This window comes from Aethina tumida, chromosome 1 (genome assembly GCF_024364675.1).
Source record: "Aethina tumida isolate Nest 87 chromosome 1, icAetTumi1.1, whole genome shotgun sequence".
Lineage (NCBI taxonomy): Eukaryota > Metazoa > Arthropoda > Insecta > Coleoptera > Nitidulidae > Aethina > Aethina tumida.
This window is the reverse complement of record NC_065435.1, coordinates 76,702,402-76,720,210: the sequence shown is the minus strand read 5'-3', so window position 1 is coordinate 76,720,210 and position 17,809 is coordinate 76,702,402. Positions and strand designations below refer to the sequence as shown.

General features: G+C 36.8%; 2 protein-coding genes across 7 annotated transcripts; both read right to left on the bottom strand.

Moving 5' to 3' along the window:
* Positions 1-2: 2 nt before the first annotated feature.
* On the bottom strand, positions 3-6,902 carry LOC109598240 (casein kinase I). Of its 2 annotated transcripts, none has more exons than XM_020014110.2 (8): positions 6,479-6,902; positions 6,264-6,374; positions 4,486-4,821; positions 3,337-3,539; positions 3,125-3,284; positions 2,850-3,062; positions 2,595-2,706; positions 3-2,175 (listed from the first exon to the last, which is right to left on the bottom strand). In XM_020014110.2, the coding sequence occupies exons 1-8, from the start codon at positions 6,552-6,554 to the stop codon at positions 1,998-2,000; spliced, it is 1,389 nt and encodes a 462-aa protein (XP_019869669.2). In that variant the 5' UTR covers positions 6,555-6,902; the 3' UTR covers positions 3-1,997. The 2 variants fall into 2 exon arrangements, with proteins under 2 accessions (XP_019869669.2, XP_049817247.1); XM_049961290.1 differs by having other exon boundaries at positions 2,041-2,175; positions 2,591-2,706; positions 6,479-6,900.
* Positions 6,903-7,982: 1,080 nt separating this feature from the next.
* Positions 7,983-17,515, bottom strand: LOC109598247 (lethal(2) giant larvae protein homolog 1). 5 transcript variants are annotated; one of them, XM_020014117.2, is made up of 14 exons: positions 17,368-17,515; positions 17,083-17,171; positions 13,923-14,344; positions 13,644-13,864; positions 13,359-13,588; positions 13,215-13,262; positions 11,868-12,363; positions 11,341-11,808; positions 10,656-11,285; positions 10,425-10,602; positions 10,134-10,368; positions 9,814-10,051; positions 9,429-9,469; positions 7,983-8,990 (listed from the first exon to the last, which is right to left on the bottom strand). In XM_020014117.2, exons 2-14 carry the CDS (start codon positions 17,164-17,166, stop codon positions 8,907-8,909), a joined length of 3,375 nt encoding a protein of 1,124 aa, XP_019869676.2. In that variant the 5' UTR covers positions 17,167-17,171; positions 17,368-17,515; the 3' UTR covers positions 7,983-8,906. The 5 variants fall into 5 exon arrangements, with proteins under 5 accessions (XP_019869676.2, XP_049822276.1, XP_049822275.1 ...); XM_049966319.1 differs by lacking the exon at positions 9,429-9,469 and having other exon boundaries at positions 9,949-10,051; XM_049966318.1 differs by lacking the exon at positions 9,429-9,469 and having other exon boundaries at positions 17,368-17,514.
* Between the last annotated feature and the right edge of the window lie 294 nt (positions 17,516-17,809).

The window sequence follows — 17,809 nt, the reverse complement described above, 5'->3', positions numbered from 1 at the left end:
TGTTTAGTAACTTTTTAGTGACCTTTATTTTTATAATTAACATACATAGTGCAAAATATAGAACCGATCGCTGATAATGTATACTTAATTTTGACACTTGTATGGTATCGGTAATTTTCAAAACATCAATAAAAATATTCAAGTTGTTTTGCAAATTGTCCGCGTCAATCAAAAATAAATAAAGAAATTTGCTAATTAAACGTAACATTTTGTTTGAGGCTTTATTTTATACAACGCTATAAGTACTTAAAATTAATATCAATTCGAATCGGCTTCGAATACAGTCCCATTTAGAACACAATCTGAACGTAGTTTAAAATTAATTTCATGTCAGGATATGTGTTCTAAACTACTCTGTATTTATAGACAACAATGGCATTCGGTAAATGACCAATCAAAAACAGAACAATATTTTTTTCTCGCGTTTTAATGTACTGTTTTGTTTCCAACTAGGAATTCATATTTACAACAAATTAAAAGACCAGTTATTTTTATGTGGATTATGTACATAATATAATAAAATAGTTTAATGAAAACCAGATGTCTCCTTCAGGTTGGTATTTTACAATTATGATACTTGAGAAATTAACTAGATTATGCAATTTTTACACATCTTTGGAGAAAAAATTGTGAGAATGTTTTTAGTAGAATGCAATTAATAATTATTTAGGAACGAAAATTTAACCGAAAGAACACATTAAAATGAAAAGTAACAGTCCTAGACAAGAAAATAATAAAAATAAATATTTGAAATGATTTCAAAATTAAATTACTTGGTGTCAATTCCATTACAATGTTAAATTTAACAAATATACAACATGTCTTGTTTACAGAAAATATTTTGTACTGGATGATTTATTTGAATCAATCTATTGATTGATAGTGGTAACTTTTGAATCGTTTATTATGTGAAGATTGTTGAAAGTAACATTAATAAAGGAACAGACTCCACAATCTATATTAAATGTAACTTACTTAAAAAATTAACTACAAATTATTAATGTATCCTTCGATATTTTTGTTACAATTAAACAACTAAAAACATTAAATATGCCATTACAGTCTAAACATATAAATAGTCTCACAGAGGCCATATTAAATGAAAAAAAGAAAACAAACACAAGATCCTAACATTAATTGTCAACGGTTAAAAAATCATATCACAATGACAAGTATATATTATATGAAACTAACAAGCAGATTTGTCGTATCTAAAATCTGCTTGATAATGTTTTGTGTGATTTGAAATCAATTTGTTATTTTATTACAAAAATGGTAAACATTTATCATTATTCATTCGCTTTATTATTATTTTATAAAAGTTTTTCCCTTGAAACTATAAACGGAAAAAATACTTGATATATCTATACAACAAATACACAAAATTTATCAGTCTAGATATGTACAAATGTAGTTTTTTTTTACCCAATGAAATATATTCATATATATATTTATATCTAGGTTTGTTATCATAATTCAAGTCCTTTGTTGCAATTCACACCGACATACAATTGTCTAAATCTCTTAAATCGTTGCAAATTGTTTTCTCGGATTAACAAAACAAAAAAAAGAACACGTCAACATAAATTGCACATTTATAAATCGAACGGAAACACGACAAACCTGTGCACATCCACTAAGTGGAGACGACTGATTTAATTTGTTTGAGTCATGCAGTCATTGTATTGCACTTGGATTCGGAAGGAGATCTAGATCGCTTAAAAATTAACAATAATATCTGCGAAGTTTATTCAAACGGATTTTCTCGTCAGTGCGAGAGAACAAAACAAAAAAACAAGACAGATAACAAGTGAACAATCGCCGTCGCCTCTACCAAGGTACTGTTAGAAGTGTCGTCCCCACATCGGGCCGCGGTCAATGCTTCACCTGCGGTCGACCATACGCCGTCCAAACGAAAGAACCTCCACCTATGTGCGGCGCGTGACGGCGCCGTCGACGACACAATCCTCCTCCCCATCCACCGGCGCGACGTGCTATCAGTGACGGCCGCCACGCGGCGCCGCTTGACGTCCGTCCTCGGCGGCCGCGACGCCCCGCTGTCCCGACGGCGGGTCCTTGGAGGCGCTACCCCTTCTAGGCGGCGCCCCCGGGCCCCCCGCCTGCTGCATCGCCGTCGTGGCCTGCGCGGGCGGCGCCATTGCCGCTACGGAGGCGCTTCCAGAACACAAACGAAAATCACACATAGGGTGGTTGTGGGTGGCGGCGCCGGCGGTTTCGACATTGAACGAGGTTGTGCGGGAATGTGGTGTTGGTGGTTTTGGTGTTTATTTAGTGGTGCGTGGCGTGAGTGATGGTGGTGGTAGTGGTGATGGTTGTGGACGATGGGGGCGAAACGAGCGAGAACGGAAACAAAAATATAATGAGTTAGACGGTTCTGACAACTTAAAATAAGGGAGGCACAAGGTGTACACGTCTCAACAACAATTACAAATTACAAAAGTCTATCAAAAACTGCTGACAGTACACCTTGTGTCAGGTCGGTTGAGTAAGTAAATATAAAAAAAACTGTTAAAATTAATATGTTTTTGATGGGCACATGATGACGTCGGGACGAAGCATAGTAAGTAACTCACTTGGCCTGTTTTGATGTGCTTAGGTCCGAGGTGGAGGCGTTGGGGGCACCTTGCCCCGCTCTCAGCCTCATAGATACCCGCCTTTCGTGACTATCATACATCCGTGGCGAACCTTCATACAACACAACACAACAATGAACGAATTAGATAATGATCTAATTACTATATATACATATTACATATATTAATAGAGCATAAACATTTAAATAATATAAGGACTTTCCATTTCCAGATAAGACACTAAAGGAAACTTACTGCCGGTGATGACGTCCTCGAGCGTGGTGGGCGGACCGGCCGTGTTGCCGCTGCTGACGTCCATGCGCCCGTCGTGGGGCGGCCGTCTTTGTCGCGGCTGCTGCGGCACGGCGGGCGCCGCGTCCGCCGGGGCGGCACCATGCGCGCCGAAACGCGTCCCTCCCGCACCCGATCGACCGGTGTTCTCTTCGCAATGGCTGCCCCGAGATCCACCTAAAACACACAAAAAATATGAAATAAAATCACACTGCGAGGTTGCCTTACGAGAGAAGTACCAAATTTGAGCATATTCCAGTCGAACACGTAGTCATATGTGAATCCCTGTCGGTGGAAGAGCGTCCGGAAGAGTTGCCTCAAGTAGCTGTAGTCCGGTCTTTCCTCGAACCTCAGCTGTCGGCAGTATATTAAGTATGTGGGAAATTCTACTGGATAACCCTAAGAAAAACTGATTTAATAACATTCGGATAAATTTAGGGAGAGCACTTACTTTACACAAGTCCTCGATAGGCGTGGACATCTTCTTCTCGGAGATTCTTTCATACTTTTGGCGTTTGGTCGCCGCCTTCAGGCCCTGCCACGGCAACGATCCCCTATTGAAGTACATTAATACGTAACCTAATGATTCTAAGTCGTCTCTTCGCGACTGCTCTATGCCTAAGTGGGTGTTTATGCTAGCGTACCTTGCGGTACCTAAAAAAGGACAAAAAGATTAAAATTAAATCGCACACGTACGAGACACAAGGTCGAAATTACAACCGAATTTCAAACAACAGTCCGTAAACAATTAATAAATCCAGTCGCGTTCTTGTCTAATTAATTTCACCGTTTCCTAGTTGACGCGTAAACCTTGAGATCGGGTCCGAGGAACGGAAACCGACCGGGCGAGTTACGCAACGGTTTCGTTTGACCGTCGCCGATTAAATAACGCGAATATCTCTTCCAGTGTCACGACAGAAATATATATATATATATATATATATATATATATATATATATATTTATACATATATACATATATATAAAAGGCCACACGACAACAACCGCTTTTACGCAATCACTGTGTGTACGTCATTGTTTCGCAAAATATGGATTAATGTTGGTGGTGGATAGCACGAATGGTTTTACTTTTGGCTTAACGTTCTATATTCATGCGTTTTGAAAACGGAAAGTGACGCCACCTACATCCGCGACTCCGCATCAGAAAAATTGTCCAGAACCAGATGTTTTGTTCGGCGCATCACGCGCACCGAAGACAAGAGCCTGCCAATGAACTTTCCCAAGCGATTAAAGCGGCGAGTAAACAATTGTGTTTACATCAACAACCTTATTTGTTATAATTTTCTATCGTGAATATGTTTAAGGGTCGCTTCGCGTGGGTATTCATCTCAAGGCGGATGCGTTTTATTGATTATTTATAGAAAACGAGGTTGCCAAAATGTTGCGTATCATTCATATTTATAAAATTTTAAGTGTGTGCAACGCTAACGCAACACTTCCAATAAAACACCATTGTGTGCGGTTCACGTCAAAAACGGATCCTTGAAACGCGTATCTCGCGAGAAATTTTGAAATTCCGACATTGTTCGTCGCAATTCGACCTTGCGACAATTCGATAATGCACACATATTCCCCTCACCAGTCAAATTCTTGTTCTCCTTGTAGGGTATGTGCTGGTGGGTCCTGCTGTCCCTGTATTTTTTCGCCAGCCCGAAATCGATTATGTAGACCAGGTTGCCCTTCTTGCCGAGTCCCATTAGGAAGTTGTCCGGTTTGATGTCGCGATGAATGAAGTTGCGCGAGTGTATGAAGTCGGTGCGCGAGATCAGCTGGTCGGCCAGCAGTAGGACCGTTTTCAACGAGAAACGGCGCGAACAAAAGTTGAACAGGTCCTCTAACGACGGGCCCAACAGCTCCATCACCATGACGTTGTAGTCGCCCTCCGAGCCGCACCACTTTATCTGCGGGATGCCCACTGAAAAAATAATATTGTTCCAAATAAATTTTGCAAGAATTTCGACATAATTTAGATATTCGATGTATATATTAAATATTGTTTATTTTAAACTAAATACGGTACATTAATCATTCCTTAGCTCTACTAATTTTGTATAAATAATAACAAAATATGAAAAAAACAGTGTAATTAAAAACCATTGCGATATACATGATCGCTTTTCACGGATTAAGCGTTGCATTATGTGATATTCGGTTGTGTTCGAAACGTCTTCAGAGCACACAGATGTTTGACTTCAAACCTTGCTGAGTCATTACGCACATCCTGCAGCTCGTGTATCAACAAGTCTACAAAACTCAACTATAATAACTGAAGATTTTTCAACCGCATTGTATTACAATTTTCTGATCGTAAATTGGATTGTTTAAAGTTGCAGTGTTAAATTTATCCAAAAACAAACTAGTTAATTGCACTGTTGATATTTAAATATAAAGTGTTATCAACAGAATTTATCTTGGTATGAACGCATAATGAGTTGTTGCGTATATTAATAGTCATTTCGAGAATTTCCAAACTTATTATAATTTTTAATTTTACATCGACATTAAAAAATAAAGGCAATGATCAAAGATTTCCTTAAAAAACTACGAATCTGTGTGTTATTCTTTAATTTAAAAAAGCGGAAGAAAAATCAGCCCAAACAAAGAAAGATAATGATTAATGTCACTTATTTATAAACGCATTATTTACACAGTTACGAAGATATCTGTTCTAAGAATTAAGAAGTCAATGGAAAACATCCAATACAAATAGGCCATTTTTTCACCCTAAAAATGATTGTTATCTTAATCAATAAAAAGGTGAAAATGAACACAAACAAACTACTAGTAGGTTAGTTTTAAAGGTAAAAATATGTGTAACAAAATAAAGAAATGTGAATCAACTAAATAAAAATTTAAGCTAATTGGATGTAATTAAACAATAAGATCTTTGACACAATTTATCAGATTATTAACAAATTCAGAAAGACATTTTTCATTTCAGACAATGAATTAAATTAAATGAGTTAAACTCTTAAAAATTCTATTGTTGTATAAGAATGTTTTGTAGTCTGGAAAGCAGATTATAGACACATATAGAACATTACAAGTTTTAACACTTTTGATAAGAACACGTGAATAAAAGAATTTGGTCAAAATAAAACTTAAAAGTGAAACATAATCAATAAGGGTTTAAAGGCATAACATTAAAACGGTACAAAACACAAACTGCACTTCACTTTATATTATTGTTTATTGAATTTTGCACTACACTGGGGCTTGTATGACAAAAAGGGAAACACCTGTTAAATACTATTGATTTTAATGTAAATACCTTGTGTAAGTGGTGGTGTATTGTGATGAAATAAAAAGCAGATACTGAAAACAAATAAAGGAAGTATTGAGATGCGAATAACTCACCTCCACCCTGCATCATCTTGTAAAACTTGGACTCGATGTGGAGCTGCGGGTGTCGCGTTTTGATGCATTCTAGTTTAATAGCCACTTCCTCGCCGGTGGATATGTTGGTCCCTGCAACAGGAAACGCACGTACCGTGCTTTAGAACATCCACACGACTATTGTTTACAAGTGGAAAAAATGTGGCCAGGCCAGTCACGTCGCAGGATCTACCCACCTAAGTAGATGTCGCCGAAGGAACCGGAACCGATTTTGCGGCCCAGCCTGTACTTGTTGCCCACTCTCAGTTCCATGATCGCCCCCGATACGGCCGCCTCACACAACAAAAGACATGAAAATAGTCACTTCTTCAGGCGGCCATATTCCTATTCGGTCAGCTAATGGGAAACTTGACGTGATCCTGGAGACACGTTGTGCGCGCCCGTGCAATTGTACGTACCACACCCCGCACTAATTCGCAACCGACAGTTTTCGATGTTCGGATGGCGATCTGTTTACTGGATAACCGCGACGTTTTCCCTTTTCATGCTATGGTGCTCGGGATGACACAGAGCCGAGACAACTGAGTTTCGGAAGTGTCTATTGCGCGGCAGGTGCGCAGATTAACGAAACACGTGCGACGTAACCTTTCACTTTGACCCACTGAAATACACTGCGACGTATGTCGGCTAGTTGTTCGGACGGTGCCTCTTCAGGTGGAACTGCGAACTAAAGTTTCTAAGTCAACGTATACGACGTTGCCGGTTTTCGTTTCTTCCTTTAAATTGGAGAATTTTCAAATATAATTGAAATTAATTAAATTTTTAATTTCATATATTTAAAATTCTGAATGTTTTTTAGTTTCGTTTAAATAAAATTTTTATTTTAAAGCGGTTTGACTCTACATAGTTATTATATATTATAATTTTCAATATCAATTTTCTACAGAATATTTTTAAAGAATTTATAAAATTGACAACACCGCACAATCTAAAACAAATATATTTTGACAAAATGATTATTATAATTTATTAATAACAATTTTATAATATTTAAATATTTATATTTATACCTTATTTACTATTTTTCAATATTTTTTTAATTTAATCATTATGAAAGAAAAAAATTAAATTTATTCTTTGATAATAGTAAATAATTACATTAATTTTCATATAAAATTTTATACCTACTATTTCAGTGTCAATATGTATTATATTTATGAATATTTATATCTATTATTTGTGTATTATTTTGTTGTATATGATTAATGCCCAATTATACCAATCCAGACAAAGAAAATAGTGGAACAATCGTCTCCAAACAATTCACAATTGTATCAGTCACAAATTAAATTTTAATCATCGTTTAACTACGTTTGTAACAAATAAATCCTGTTTATTCATATCACAACTGCATTAAAATTTAATCAGGTAAAATTTCACTTTTAAATCGTAGAGAATTACAATAATTACGTAAACTATTACTTTTGCATTTTAGCACGTTCCCCGGCCGAACGCAATTTTTAATAACTTCAAAACGACAATACGTATTCAAAATATCTAATTGTAATTATTAATATAATGCACACACATGTCGCCTGTAACTGTAATTTCGGCGTGCCGTTAGGATTTTTATTATTCGAAGTATGATGAATGCAGTTTTGATTGAATCGTGATTAATTAATGAGTACTTACCTGAATTGTACGTGGGAAAAGAGGAGAGGATTGAGTGATATACAAATATTTAGCAATAAAACTTTTATTCACTATGGTGATGTTTCTGTCATGTGAATGATAAATATAATCTTTAATAAAATTGTGAATAAAATACGAATATAAAATATTATAACGAAAAAATAAATGTTAAGGCCATTTTGAAGTTGCATAAAACCTATGCAAACCACATTCATCTCACTCATACATTCACCTCCACCAATGTTTCCATATAAAAGCTGTTTTTTCTCTAAAATCCTCCATTAAAATATAAACATCACATTAGTATTTATTATCATCTTTTTTTCAAGAAAAACATTTAACAAATGCTCGTTTTTGAAACCAACCAATTTTAAACCATGTAATTAAAAAAAAATGGGCCGGTTTACAAGATTATATATATATTATATAACAGATATGAAATAAAGTAAAAAACATATTTCTAACTTAATTACCCCGCCGTTACTTTTCTTTTGGGTATTAAAATACGTTAAGGGTAGGATAATAAATTAAAAGTATCTATAAAGCAGTGCCGAATACTGATACAAAAATTTACGCTAACTCATAAATAACTCGGACAGTCCCAAGTTGGACTCGAATAAATGATAAGTAATATAAAAGTATTAAATTAAGAAAACGGTGTTTCGTCCTTAGCACTTACATTTTAGTATAATCTCTCGAAATACTTAACATTAAAATAAGTACACCTAAAATACTATTAGTAAAAAAGCAAGAGTTCGATTAGTCAAAAAACGAAATTTGTACTAAACATAAACGAAACAGCCACGAAAACCGAAAATCAGGAACGTACGACGAACAATTGCTCGATTATATAAAAAATTACTTATAGTAAATCGACGGACGTGTCAACTTTCCGGTCGTCGTGGCAAATGATCAATGTTAACGACGAAACACACTGATATGGCAAATAGTTATTTATTGTTGCTTCTCGAATTACGCCTCTTGGTTTTCCGCATCGTCTTCGGCCAGTGCCAGCGGAGCCCTCAACAGGATATCACTCACTTGGATTTTTCTAGTCTGAAAAAACAACGAAAATGTTATAAACTGTAAACAAAATCACTAAAGTGAGAATTATTTAATATATCGTGCGATTAGTAGTTTATAAATAAATCTATCGTTACATATACATTTAAATCAGCACTATAAATATTAAACGTCCGGTTATATAAAATTATATAATTCTAAGATTGGCGCTTTTTTCTGAGCGCGAACCGGTTTTTGTTACACCGTTGATCTTTGTGTTAGCGAGCAGCAAATTATGCATGCTGAAAGAATTATGCTACCATTAACGAGCGAGAAGGTGCAACACAATTACAGAAATTATCGTAATTACATCGAAAAACACGCATTATTGATGGCATTTTTTTTTGTATTTTGTTGCACCCTAACGTTTGTTAGTTGCAGTTAATAATCCAAGTACCAGAACTAAGACGAATCTGAAAAAAACTTTCTAACCTCCAGAGAGCATCCTTGGCCGTCAGCGACTTTTTCTATGACTACAAAGCAACAACAAAAAAACATTTAAAGCACCAACACAACAATTTTTGTACAATTTTACAATTTAAAGTTGACTGAGACATGAATACAAAAAAAGAAACAAAACAAAAACTATGCTTGTTTGAAGTAAATGAAAAAAATCTCAATTTTACATAATTTTCTGTAGTGAAATAAGCTGCCTTTAAGCACGAATTATTTGCAAACGTGTCAAACTTAAAAGGAGAGAACACTGGACCACAAAAGCCCCAAGTGTGTGTCTGGTTCTAAAGTTCATCCTTATTTAATTTCTAATTTCGTCATAAAAATTTAACCAGACAAACACCGTTCCCGCAAGCACACTTACTGCCTTCGTTCTGGGACGTCGTCGTTGTCGTCGTGGTACTGGACGATGTGACCGCACCGTCCGTACTGCTGCTGATGATTGTCGTGACCGTTTTCGTAACGCACAGACCGCTGATACGCCTATTCAACTCCTCACCTGAGCCCAAGTGATCCTTGACACTGTCGATTGTGATGTCGCCGACGCTGCTCGACACCGTCACGTTGTGTGGTGTCTCGTCACCCGCTCCGTTTTCTTCGGTCTTAAACGGAAAAACCGCGTCACGTTAAGTAACATTGTCACATAATACTATGAGGAGTGTTCTTAAGTGTTAGTTAGCTCACCTTGTCAGCGACGCTGCCTTCTTTACTTTCATTGTTGCCGTTCACTAAAGGGGCGTCGTTATCTTCGTTTTCGCCCGCTTCAGACGTGGTTTCCTCTCTGGCACCTTCGGGAAGAGCTAAATAACATCTGGCGCATGTTACGCGTTTCGTCGACAAAGACAATCTTTGAATTTCTGAGGGAGAATGAAGGTATAATGCTTCAGCGTCTTTTGTGAACACCAACGAGTAAATGCCACTAAAAATAATAAGGTAGCTTTATGTTATAAATAATAAATAACAAATAATCCTTACGTGAAGTCCTCTCGTTTAACTGCCGCCGCGTTTAATTGCCTCTTAAGATCTGGAATGCTCAATACCAGACAGTCACCTAAGTTAGTAAGACACAGCAAATCCATTTCGGTGTGCGTCTGGTTCGTATCGATGTTATTGGTCGAGAAGTTCGCGAAAGCCATCCTCCTTACCCTCGATCCTTGAGAAAATTCAAATTTAGCAAAAACATAAAAAAATATAACACCAAATTACCTTCGTGTGCAGTCAGTTTATACTTGTTGTGCGGCTTCAAATTAGGCAGCGTGAACAGCTTGAACTGTTCTTCGGACGCAATGATAACGCGGTGGGCTTGGGTCGTGTCCGGCAACGAGGCAACACCCTTCTCCACTTCCAGGGGTTCGGGCAACGGTTTATTTGAACCGTCCAGCACGGCAATAGCTATTACGGGTGCACGGTGCTTCAGCTGTATCTCCTTCGCAAGATTGCAGTGCACGTCCTCCTGTTCGCGTTTTGATGTCGACGGCACCATTATGGTGAATGCGTACACTGTACCATTGTTCGTACCCGCCCACAAAGTCGGATTCGTGTTCTGCATGTTGAGAAGGAAGGTGCGGGCGAAGTACAGGCAGCGCACGAACGATCCCATCGAATCGTCGACCGGCCTGGCTTCAATTTGCCGTTCCACAGGTTTAGCTTCTAGCGGCGTGAATGTTTCGTCTTGTTGTGCAGGTTTTCGGACCACCGGAGCGTTTTGTTTCTCCTCTTTATTGTTGTCGGTTCTGCGTTGCGATCTACCTTTCCTCAGTCGGCGGAAGGACTCTCTGAGTGATTTTTTGAACGACTTCCGGCGTGAGATCGGCGAGTCTCCTGCACCCGTGAGATCTGAAACGTTAATCAATCAAACAAATGTTATTGCCACGCGATCGTTTGATCGTACCGTTAGGATTTAAAGTGCACTTGACCATAACAGGTTTGTTTTTAATGTAATCCAAAAGTGCGAGACCGTGTGCTGTACCAACAGCAACCAAGCCCCAATCCGCTTGCAGGACGCAGGCGGTAATAGCTGCCGGAGGATGCAACTGCAGAATGGACGTAGCCTGGAATCCTCTGGGTTGATGTGTGACGCCGGATCTGGGCGTCAACTTGCTGTGGCCCTTCCACACGAACTCGTCCCGATCATTGACGATATTCATAGAGATGCTCTTCAACTCGCCTTCCAGAACTTCGGTGTCGAATTTTGTTATGATAACCTGGCCCGCTGTGCCCGCGACAATGAGCGTGCCTGAAAGGGGACACAGAACTACACGTTTGATTGCGAGTCTCGGATCATCCGAATATGGATCGAAGATGCCCATCTTGCGGAACGGAGGCCACTCATCATCGTCCGCATCCGGGGAAGCCACGTCTGAAAATACAAGACAAATAACTTAAATTACAACAAAATTACATTTTAATGGGTATTACCGTCTAAATCATCGCCGGAAAAGAATTCCTTAGTACTGAACTTATACACGGGAGTAAGCGTAACGCCGCCCGCGTCCCAAAATCTGACCGTACCATCCTCGTGACCGGTCAATAGAAGTTCCCTGCGAGGTTTTGCACCTTTCGAACACAACAGTTCACCACCGTCTATAGGCCACTCCCTCGTCGAGTACAAATGGCTAGTTTGGGCTTTGCCGGCGTTCTTGAGTTTCTCCCATAGATCCTCGGGCACACCAGACACGTATTGGCTGCACGTGACGGCTGACGCGTGTAGCGATACTAAATATGGAAGACTCATCATTTTCCAGTCCTCGCATTGCAAATCGATCGCCACCAGTTCTTCTTCGGTGAGAACGAGGAGGCATTCCGGTTCACCTTCCGCAGTTACGCCGTTCGTATGACCGTTCTCTTCGGTAGTCGTATCGGATTCGGCGTCGCGGTCACGTGTTTTAGCGTTAATTATAAGAAAATCGATCACCTTAAATAAAAAAACAACACATGTAACTTTCATGCTCAAGACTTTGTTATACAAAACTATATATCTATTAATTTGACCCCTAAAATGCATTAAATATTTCCCAGTTCAAGTGAATATTTGTCGATTTATCAACGAAAACCACCCAAGTAGCACAGTTGTCATATTAAATAACGCAGTCGTTTCATAAAAGAACGATTTATAAAATGTCTTTCAGATTAATATATTTATTTTTAAAATACTGAATTAGTTGATACGAACAAGATGGTTTAATAAATTTAAATCTGATTTATATATGTGAATTGTATATGAGTATTTAAAATGTGAAAAATAGTATATAACTGCCAACTGTATCAAATTTTAGTTATATAAAATCATTCTTTAAGAATATTTTAGACGTTTCTAAAACACTTTTGGTTCTATTACTCCAATTTTTCGTTTCACTAACAAGAAAGAGACAATATAAATAATGCATTAAAATAGAATATTCGAATTTTCACTATCATGCACAATAAATTTATAAGATCAACAATAAAGTCATAGATTCTGAAATTGGATATTAATTAATTATAAATTGCTTTAAAAAACATTTTTTTAAATTGTTACATTAATATCGCCACAAAAAAATAATTTATGTTACTTGGGCCCTAAATAAAAGTCACCTAAAAATAATAAAAAAATAAACAAGTTAATGTTGGTTTAAATTCATCAAAAACAGCCAACCTAAAAACCATGCAAGTAAAACGAAATTAACGAGTTAGTTTTAGGCCCATGCGTTGAAGGGCGGGCACATAAACACACAACGTTTAAAAAAATCTAAGAATAGATAAAACATACATCGCCAACCTTTGTACCTTATTTCCTAACACATCCTCTTCATCCTCGCTTTTAGATCTCGACATCTAACACGAGAGAAAAATATAAAATATGTATTTACAACGAAGCATCTTTTTAAAGAAAGGGGGATAGGACAAAAATCGATTTGTTCAGTTCGTTACCTTGCTAGTGAAATCAAAGGCAACATGTTGTCCATCTTCGTGTATCACCGAAACTGTATATTTGTCGCTGTAGCTCGCACGTGGCAGTCCTCCCGAAAACGCAATCAAGGATCTGTCGTCTAGTTCGGTCATTAGCACTTTAGGTATCGCCTTACAGGGGAACGGCCCATAAGTCGTAACCGGTTCGATCGGTTCGTCCGGCTTATCCAAATTCCAAATACAATAGCTGCCTATAATTTAAATTTAATGTGCACAAAATACAAACATTAACTCTGATTTTGTTACCGTCAATGTGTGAGCTAACAAATTGGTCAGAATTTCTCCAACATAATGATTCCAATTGTTGGTTAGAGACGAAGGTTTTGAGCGATTTGGCTTCTGCACGGTCCCACAGCACGACCAACCCTCTGTTGTAACCAATGAGGATGTTGTTCGGATGGTCGGGTTCCTCTAAGATGACCTCAACGGCCCCGGGAGCCCGCGAGAATTTGTAGTTTGCCGGAACACTAAAAAACAGATAATAAAACATACAGAACACTAAAATTCATCACTAATGGTACTTACTTTTGTACCACAACGTCTTGGTAAATTATGTCTGGGGAAATGCTGAACGTCTTGATGTCCAACAAGTAAATGTTGCCGCCCTCCGTTCCCAAAAGCAAATATTTTCCGGCCGCCTCAAGACACATCGTCGAGATCTTCTTCAGCTTGCCCTCCAGTGCCTCGGACTTGACCTCGACCAACGAGCTCTTGTTCACCTCCCATAGGTGCAGCGAATTGTCCTCGCAGAGCGTAACCACCCTGCCCTGGTTGGGCAGAAAGATCACGCGTGTGACCGCTATTGGATTGGGATGTTGGCCGTAGAATTCGACGCCCGGCTTGCCGAACACCTTGACGGCGCCGGTCGACGTACCGATGCACAGGAGACGCAGCGACGGGTCCCACGCCATCGCCGTCGGTTTGTGCGGGAATCCATGTTGTAATGTCTGAAAAAATGTTTTATTATGAATGGTCGTTGAACTTCATTGTTTGGCCCAGCTTCTTGTTCGGGATCGAAGAGTAACAATTAAAAACGATTTTTGATATAATGCCAGGTGGAATTTCGACAAGGACGTTTTGTGTTACAAACTGTTAAATGGGTTATTGAAATTGAAGACACTAAAATTTTACGTTTATAGATTTCAAACAGTTCAGTGATGTAGTCGTTATATAATGGTGCAGTTTCCAGCAAATAAACGCAATTTTATGACCCATTATTAACCTGAGCTTATCCACAATACTAGAATCGTAAACGTCCAGCAAACAACAGTATAAAAGTAAACAAAAACAAACCGAGTAATTACAAAAATTAAAACCTCCAAGCGTTGAGAATACGACTAACATCTATAATCAATTCAAATTAATAGAACAAGCATTATAAATACGAAACTGATACCGTTATAAAGTACAAGAAAATGTTTACTTTACGTTTAATTTGCGACAAGTTCACGGTCCTCCAAAAAGACGATTTACTTTCACCTGAGAAGCCGTAAATCGTACACATGTCACACCAGAATCCCCGATATTCGATGAATCATGTTGCTATTGGTAATAAGAGGCGAAAAACTCCATCGAGTTACCGTTACATCGGTTAGTCATTCGACTCTGTGAAAAATTCATGCGGTTTACATCTCGAAACGCTTCCTAGTTCTCTTCTCTTTGGTATGTACGATATAGAATAATCGTAAATGTCGATAATTAACCGGTAATTATGCGTTGTTGACAAACAATGAAATTAGTCCAAACGTTTTTAACGCATTTTCGGCTATGTAATTAAATGTTGGGCACTTAATAGTGGCTATTAATAGAAAAATAATTGCTGGTACTATAAAACAGTTACGTAATTTTAAAAGAATCTGGCACAAAAAAATAGAGTAAAACGGATTTTATCAGGTTTTGTCATCTGTTAGTGTTCAAACATTCCAAATCAACATTTAGGAAAGACAGATAAAAATTTTGTCAGTAGGCCAGACAAACAAACGAATTTAGTTACATCCCCTGTTTTATTTCTCTACTCACATTTACCTGAAACGCATTTTTAAGCTCTGACGAACAGATAAAATTAGAAATTTGTCCACATTAATTGACAATATCATCTATTTTTTTAATAATTATTATTATTATCTATAAGCGTTTCATACTAAGATCAATATTGAATCAGTGATAACACATAAATTAACACGATAACAAGTATGCGTAATTTCCACCTGTCTGCATTTCATAATTTCCATTAACATATATTCTTGATAAATAATTGATTCAAAAAAAGTTCTAGAAACACGACTATGGTTTTAGTTACATTTTTAAATACATAAAAATTGTGGTTTTGTATTGTAACTGTTATAAATAAAAAGTAAATATTTAAGGGAAACAACAGATTGGAGTGTGTAATTTTTAATGATTTATACAATAGAATTGGCACTTATAAATCAATATTTGCACTTCATATCACCTTTAAATAACGTTATCGTTTACAAATTATAAAAATTATAGTCGCACAAATGTACAAATTTATTTATTAATTTTCCCAAAAACAAAAAATTCCGATGATTCACTCAGTAAAACAATTATCTATCCGATTTCCGGTTTTCTAAATGATTTTCCGGAAGACTTTAAAACCAGGTTCGAAATAGTTAGACGAAGGCCAATTAAAGTAAATAGGTCTGCCCACATCCATTTAAAAGGTCAATTCGAATGGGCGCATACGGTTTTTGATTGTTCTGTCTGTTGATAGAGTCAGGACATGTGGACAGAAATGTTCAGGGCTACGATTAAAAATAGATCTCGAACGGATGCTGGGGCGAACATGTTTTTTTGTTGTCTTTATCAAAGTGATAATGTCAAGTAGTTTTTTCGATGCTTATTTAATAATTTTGCACGATATAATGTATCTTTAACTGTGATTATCACGAGGGTGATTCAATTAAAAATCAATATTGCTTATCTTCCTCTAATGCAATTCTATTATTTTGCGTTATATTACTCAGAAATACAATAAATCATAACGTTTTGTAGATGAAATTTTATGCTTAAGTGAAGATACAATATTTTTCTAGAATTATGATCCTGATAACACTTATCTTGATTACAATTTTTTATTAAAATAATAACTAGTAAAATAGTAACATTGTTTAATAACAAAAATCTTACTAAAAATACGAAACTAAACTGGAATAAATTATTGTTTAATTAAAAATTAATTATTGTAATAACTGTAACATAAATATACAAGTGAAGGTGATTGATACAATTTTAAAAAACTTTATGAATCATTCATTTGTTAAAGGTTGTGATACTTAATACTTCTATGCTTTGCTAGAAAAACTAAATCCATCAAAATAGATATGTAATAATATTTTTAATTGCAATAAATACTACGTTTTTACTGTTAGTCTTGAAATTTTCCAAAAATACACTTGTGAAAAAAGTGTTTACAAACAAACATAACCCCACTTTAATTGAACTTTTGGTACAAATAATAAAAAAAAACATTTTAATATTGGGTCAAGCGTTTGTTGCACCTTATTCCACCTGTTTAACCTATTTGGTCCAATGTTTGTTTTGTATATCACTTATGATACAACACAATAGATAATAATACACAGTTGCAACACAAAAACTCCACCTTCATGTAGGCAAATAATGAAAACGACTTTAAAACAAATTAAAAGTCTAAGTTACTCACCCTTCTGTACGAGAACAATTCTTTTTGTAATTTTTGTCGTTCGGCCGTTTGGTGGGGCCCTTTTGCTTTTATAAACTTAAACATCTCGCCTGTAAACAAAACGGTAATCGTGATAGTGCGTACACTTTGGTTTTGTTTAAATTTTAGAAAATGCACATCTATATGGACGTCAAAACAAACGCATATGTCAAAATTAATGTTGTTACAAAAGGCAACGCCTGTCGCGATCCACCGTGTAACATTGCAAATCTCCCATCGTTTGGTCGTTCGAAAACAAAACGTTACCTTTATATAAATGTTCCGGTTAGCCGTTACTAAAATATTAAACAAACAACAATTAAATAACATTAAACACAGCAGCGGAGGAATAAAACGCTCCTCACACCATTTACACGTAGTTTGTGTCACTGACCGGCACAAAATGAATCAAGTAGGCGGTGCTGGTCCTTTGTTGATACCGATCGAGGCTTTCGATTTGAGACGCGGCCGAATAGTTATTGGGCTTCGGCACCTGCGCCACAGATGTCACCACCGACCTAAACCACAGGTAAAACTATTTTAAAAACTTATTTCGTTATATTTTAACAAAAATTTTCAAAAATCTATTATTAGATGCTAATATTTTATTAAGCTAATGTAAGTTTTGTTATATAAATATAATTTATAAATCAAAGATTTCATTATTTAAATATTATGTTATGTGATTGCCTAATGTTGGAAATAGACT